This window comes from Mucor mucedo (assembly GCF_025094135.1).
Source record: "Mucor mucedo strain NRRL 3635 chromosome Unknown EV154scaffold_315, whole genome shotgun sequence".
In the NCBI taxonomy this organism is placed as follows: Eukaryota; Fungi; Mucoromycota; class Mucoromycetes; order Mucorales; family Mucoraceae; genus Mucor; species Mucor mucedo.
Genome location: NW_026252599.1, coordinates 1 through 6,878, shown reverse-complemented (window position 1 = coordinate 6,878; position 6,878 = coordinate 1). Strand labels below are relative to the sequence as shown.

General features: G+C 36.6%; 1 protein-coding gene across 1 annotated transcript; it reads right to left on the bottom strand.

Moving 5' to 3' along the window:
* Positions 1-5,836: 5,836 nt before the first annotated feature.
* Positions 5,837-6,773, bottom strand: EV154DRAFT_488928 (uncharacterized protein; the record flags this gene model as incomplete). The annotated part of the gene is made up of 3 exons (XM_051599212.1): positions 5,837-6,096; positions 6,136-6,167; positions 6,225-6,773. Coding segments are annotated over 3 exons (841 nt in total), but the record flags the coding sequence as incomplete, so codon positions are not given.
* Between the last annotated feature and the right edge of the window lie 105 nt (positions 6,774-6,878).

Here is a 6,878-nt window from a genome sequence, read left to right as displayed (position 1 = left end):
AGAGTTGAATTTCAACACAGAGGTAAATTTGCGATTACAATTGATTTTTTCCTGCGTAATTAAAATGTAATCAAATACAGGATCTCCCCACGTGCATATGCTTATTTGGCTGAAGGAGTCACCCAAATTCGAAGATAAACAATGTGCAACTCGAGACGAAGCCGCCAGTATGAAGAGCTCAATTTGTGAATTCTTTGACAAAGTAATTACTTGCAGCAAAATTTGGGGTGGTAGCCCTCATCATGATGTGGAGTCTAAAAGTACAGAAACTACCTGGAATAACCTCATCAAAACCAGACAAACGAATAAACATACCAGTACATATAGAAGAAAAAGAGGGGGTAACGAAATCAAATGCAGATTTAATATTCCATTTCCTCCAATGGAGCAGACCGAAATCATGGAACCATTGAATCCAGAAGAACATTAAGCAGATGAAATTAAGCAATTACGCGGCATAAATGCCCGTATCATGGATTACATCAACAATAATTATAAGACTTTGGCAGAATCTGAGATGTCGTTTGAACCATTTTTGGATATAGTTGAGATATCATCATATCAAACATAGGTTCTTGCGTTACGATCCCCCTTGAAACTCAACAAAATTTATATCAAAAGAGCACCAAATGCTATCGTGATTAATAACTACAACAGAAAAATTAGCAGTCTCTTTAGATCAAACATGGACATACAGTTTATTATCGACCCTTACGCCTGTTGTGCCTATGTTTTAGATTATATAAATAAGACTGACCGTGGATTAAGTAAAACCATGGAAGATATATACGTCAAAGAGAAGGAAAATCCCAATTCAACCTCGTTTAATATGTTAAGGTCTTTGGCATCGACATACTATAATTCCAGTGAGGTGTCCGCTCAAGAAGCTGCGTATAATCTTCTGGCTATCAGAATGGTTGAAGCAAACACAGTAACAGTATTCATTCCAACTTCTAGACCTGAGAAACGGACACATATTTTAAAAGGAAAAGATGAGTTAATCAAATTAACACCTAATTCAACCGACTGCTTTGTTCCTGGATTGATTGAGCACTATATCAATAGACCGGATCCATTGAATTTTCTCAATTTAACTCAATTTTGTGCTTACTTTGAAATCAGTAGGAAAGAACCTGGTGTTACGCGACAAATCGAGCGTACTTTCAATTTATCTTCTCTTTTAATCACCTACCAAAGTGCATAACGCCTTTTCGGGCTTGCACCTGTCAAAACTACCTCTTTCCATCTTTTTCTTATCCATAGATCTGTGACCTCTTACTAGGCGCAGTTATCCCATTCTCCTTCATAAATTTATTTAATTTCTTTAATTTCAGTGACTGGATTATATATCCATCACTATAAATAGGCATCCATAACACCTCTCTTTCAATAAAGATCCTCATCTATTATCTTACTCATATTTCAATACTTTGACCTATTAGTTTTATATATTATTCAGCTCTATTATCATTCTGATTGATCCCTTGGTTATATATTATCATTGTATCTTTTATTTTATAAGCATATAAGGCTATACTTATTCTCATTTATTTTCAGTTCAGCTTCTGATTAAACTAGCTGTGGTGCTCACTTAACTCGCAACTCTAAAGACCTTTCTTTACTAAACCTCTATTTTATTTAAAGAATCTCTTTTATCTCTATTATTCTACTCGCATTCGCTTCTAAAACTGGTAAGAAATCAAGAACTGACGAAATTAATGACGTTGATAAAACCATTGGCTCTGGTGATGAAAATGAAGAAAATTTGGGCTTAGAAGAAGAAAACGAATCGTCAGGGTATATCCTGCCTGCTGTTCCCGCTGGTAAAGTTTTCCAATTGAAGAACGAATCTGGGTTTTTTCGTCGTCGTGCAAAATCGAAGGTTATTAGACATTTCAAATTCAATATTGATAATGATTGTTCTGAGTATTTTTGAACTTTGTTAATGCTCTACCGTCCTTGGAAAAATGAGGAAGAGGATTTACTGAACGTTGACTGTGAGGACCTGTTCAATAGTAATATTGTTCAGACACTGGTAATAGTTCTTAAAGGATAAGGTGGATATAGATTATTAACACTGATGTTAATAATAAAGTAGTTATGAAAGTTAGCACTAGACTGGAATTAGTCAACTTACGAAATCTTATAATATAAAGTTTTTAGGATCAGAAGATAATCAACGATGATATTAAGAGGGCGTAAGTAATATAAATATAAACTGATTGCCAAGATTAAAAAGAAATGTAATTATGTTATTATAAACAATATCTTATATACAATTTTAATAATAAAGAGATTCGAGTGGAGTGTGAAATATGAACTTTGAGTTAGTTGTTATATGAAAAGTATAGACTTAAGATAAACAAGAAGTATGAAAGTTGAGGGAAACACAAAGGAGTCAATTACAAATTATTAAGAAACTAGATTTTTAGTCAAGATAAAACTAAAGCAATATTTATTAAGAAAAAAAAGGGACGTATTTATAGAAAAGATCCTATCCTGTGTAACACCAAGTCAATTTAGATTGGCTGCAACAATAATGAAGAGGTCTTGGAAAATAAACAGGAATTTTGTGCGATTAAAGATTCAACCCTCGACTCTTATATGGATCAACTTCACGAAGAGCATTTAAATGAAAATGAAGAAAATGAAAAAGATGAAAACGAAAATGACGAGGGTCAGTCTACTGGTGGTTCGACTCAGTACTATGATCAAAAAAATGATTTTGGAAGGTATACAGTTGATATTGATGATTCATGTGAAGGAGACCACCATCGTAGTAACGACCTCTCGGATGATTTGTGTGAAGGGACAGCTAGAAACAACGATGGTCAAAAAACGTATCTTGAAAAGCTTTCTAGGCCTGATAGACTCACCAAGTCCAATTTCTATGAACTAGTGTCAAAGTTGAACCAAACACAAAGTGAGTATGTCATGCATTCTGTGAACCACATTAGGTATAATCGTGACAGGACTACTGTGCGCATGTTTAGCAGTAGCAATGAATCCGTTTAAACAATTGCCCCATTTTATCATTTTGTAACTGGCGTTGCAGGTGTCCGCAAAAGCATGTTGATAAAAGCATTGTGTAAAGCAATTAGCATTGAATTTGATGATGACCGAGATCTTAAAACCAACACCCCATCAGTGCTACTCACAGCTCCTACCGGAAAAGCTGCTTTTAACTTTCGCGGTCAAACCCTCCATGGTGCTTTTCAATTGCCAATAAGCCAGTATGGAAAGGGCGAGGTGAATAGACTATCAGCCGATGTAAGCCATTCTATGTGCATTGCATTGAAGGATTTAAAAGTTCTTATTATCGAAGAAATAAGCATGGTTGAAGATGTTATTTTTTCTTGGATCGACAAAAGACTACGATATATTTTCGATTCTTTGCTGCCTTTTGGAGGTGTATCAGTTATAGTCCTTGGTAATTTTTACCAGCTATCCCCAGTAGCTTCATCACCTTTGTACTCTACCAAACCTCCGTCAGACCCTTATTTTGCAACATTTGTTACACGATTGTGGAAAACGTTTGCAGTTCATAGGCTGGTACAGATCATGAGACAAAGAGATAACTTTCATTTTGCTGTTGCACTCAACAACATGGCTGTTGGAGAAATGACTCAAAATGATGTGGCATTGTTTCAAAGCAGGGGTTTACGGCTCACTGAAGAAGAATTAAATGAATTGAAAAATGATGAGGCCGTGTTTCCTCATTCAGGAAACAGTGCTCTCTCTAGTTCTGAAGAAAGGCCTATTCGATTATTCGACACCAACAATATGGTTCGTAATAGGAATAGCGCTATCCATGCGAACATGGCAACTGAAGATGCCGTATCTGTCGGTTTTGACCGGGTTCTAGGAGATTGTGCAAATGATGTTGCTGTCAAGCACATACTTGCTTCTGTGGCTAATGATTCAGTGTACACTGTCAAAAATCTGGGATTGATGAAGCGCCTTAGATTACAAATTGAAACAAGGTATATGATCACTTCAAACTTGGATACATCGGACGGTCATGTAAATGGCACCACCGGTTATTTAGAGCAGATTGACTATGGCACGCTTAAAGGATCATCTGGTGGCGAAAAGAAGCCATTAAGAATATGGATCAAGTTTGATGATGAAACAAGTGGGGCAATTTTAAGAAAAAAACAAACTGCTTTAAGATCAAGAGCTAGTTCGGTCTTGGACAACTGGACTATGATTGAGCCGGCGTCATTGCAAATAACCAGTAACCGCAGAACAAATTTGAGGGTCAACAGAAAACGGTTTCCAATTGTTCCCGCAGAAGCCTCAACAATCCACAAATCTCAAGGCGGTACTTACGAAAATGTTGTTGTGTATGATGTAGGGAAGCATAAAATGCAAAGATCTTTAATTTACGTTGCTTATTCCAGTGCCACAACTGCTAATGGCTTGACCCTTGTATGCAAAAACAACCCTTTTGTTCCGCCAAGGCCTTATCATCCGAAAAAAGCAGTGATTTATACCTAGAAATACAACGTCAACCAACAATCATGCTTAACCCCACTTTCTTAAAGTTGACGAAAAAAGAGCACTTTCAAATTATCTCGCACAACGTCCAGAGTCTCCAGGCTCATTTAAATCAAATCACAAATGATCCAGTATATCTTTCATCGGATATGATTCTTCCTAACAAAACTTGGACGTTACTGACAGATAACTTCGTCATACCAGGATTTAAGTTGGTGTTGTCCTTAGATTGTACAAACTCTACACGTAAACCTTTAGGATGTTGCTGTTACGTCTCTGATAATGTAATTTGTGAGAGTATGACTTCTTCCTCCGAAATTTTTCGTAACAATGTCAACTCCTAGTCGGTAAGCGTGTCCACAGTAACAATTGATTCCACAATATATTGTAGCATTTATGCTTCACCTAGTCCAACACAAAACACTGATCTTTTGCTCGAATCTTTGGAAGATATAATTAGACACCCATATATTAACATCGTAATTGCTGGTGACTTCAACATCGACTTCAATCAAAATTCCACTGAAAGAACGGCAATAGTTTCTTTCCTGGGCCAACATGCTATCCAAAGCTCGCTTCCTAATTTCGTAAAATCAACTACAAAGTTAAAAACTTTCATTGACAATATTTGCACTAATCAAGACGTAATTTCTTCCGGACGATACATCTCATTCACAAGTTACCATGAACCTCTGTGGATGTTGACTTAAAAGCAAAAATAAATAAACAAATATGAATATCTCAATAATTATAAAATCAACTTTGGGTTTGCTGATGGGTCCTCCGGGAACCGCGTATTTTTACCGAAGCGAAGCGCAGGTCAAAAAATATGTGGTCGGAGGACTGGCCTAATATGCCTTCTAAAAATGGGATCAGCGACCCGAAGGGGAGCCCCATTTTTTTATTTTTTATATTTTTTTAAAAAACCGGTTTTGGAAAAAGATTGACTTTCAAAAAAAAAAATTAAAAAAAACGGAGCTTGTCTATATTAATACATCTCCTATTTAAGATCTCAATATATTTTGTTCGATGTTAGCAGCGTACACCTCAAAATTTTCCAGCGGTTTATTTGCACCTTAAACGGATACCGGCGGTAACGGTTTAAGCTTAAACTGCTACCGCAAAACTAAAAAAGAGTAAATGATGGAAAACCCGTACTTTTTTGACATAGATATATAATAAATGCTTTTTATAGTTGTTTTAATATGAGAAAATGTTAAAAATATTTAATATTGATGGCAAGACCAGGGTGAAAGTAAATAAGTGATTTTTTGTGCTACAAGAAGTAGTATGTTTTGTAGAGAAAAACGTTTTTTAAGGAGATTGAATATTTTTTTTATTCTAGCGCACTTATTTTCCCTGCGGTTGTTTTCATATCGGGTTTAAAAGCATCTCCAGTTCTGATGACATACTTGTACGAAGAACCGTCCGCAGAATTCAACAACCCAATGGAGGACACAATGTCTCTGGCATCGAAGACAACAAACTTTTCTTGACCACGATCAAACATCTGTACCCTAGGAATCGACTTCGACAAAGGAGACACACCGTTAGTTTTTGTCAGCTCGCGATAAACATAATGGGAGCCTTCACCCCCTTCAACCAACACAAAAGAAAAAAACATTAAGATTTTACAAACATACCTGTTTGTGACTCGATAGGATGAGCTAAAATCAAAGAGAGTTAATAAATATTATACGAAGGTATAAAAAAATACCACTCACCCGCTCTTATGCACAGCTTCGAACATAACGAAGTCACCACCACGAGTGCTTGACCTATTTTTTGATTTATACAAGTCTGATACGTAGACATGGTTATTGCTGAACAATTTGCTCGATATCACCAGTTGCTGATTCAGGTGAAATGCCGAAATTGTTGTTTGTCGGATCCCTGTTACGCGAGCCAGGCAATTCATCAAGGCAAAAATCCATGGCATGATTCGATATCGATTATCAAATGAAGAACTTGATCTACCGTGTTCCAAAAGATCTCCTACGACCATCGAACTGTATGGACAATTGAGGAAAGGAGACCGGAGTTGCGGAAGCAAAGGATCATTGGAAGGGTGCTGTACAAAATTGGTCTCTTTGTCAATGGTGGCCGTCAGAGCAAAGAAATCAAAGATGTTGGCTATCTTAAGGAACTTGAAAATGGCTCTCGTTTCTAATATGTTTCCAGCGTTAACACCGGGATGAACAGTGGATCGAATACGCGTTTTGTAAGAGCCAATCGATCTCTCAAGGGACCGAGCAGAATAGCATCGAAGTGGACTGTAAAAAATGTATTGGTATATTTATGTATATGACGTTAATGTATAGCTGTAGCTTACCCCATTCTCTTGATTATGTAGGGTATATGTATCAGCTGATGCAAGT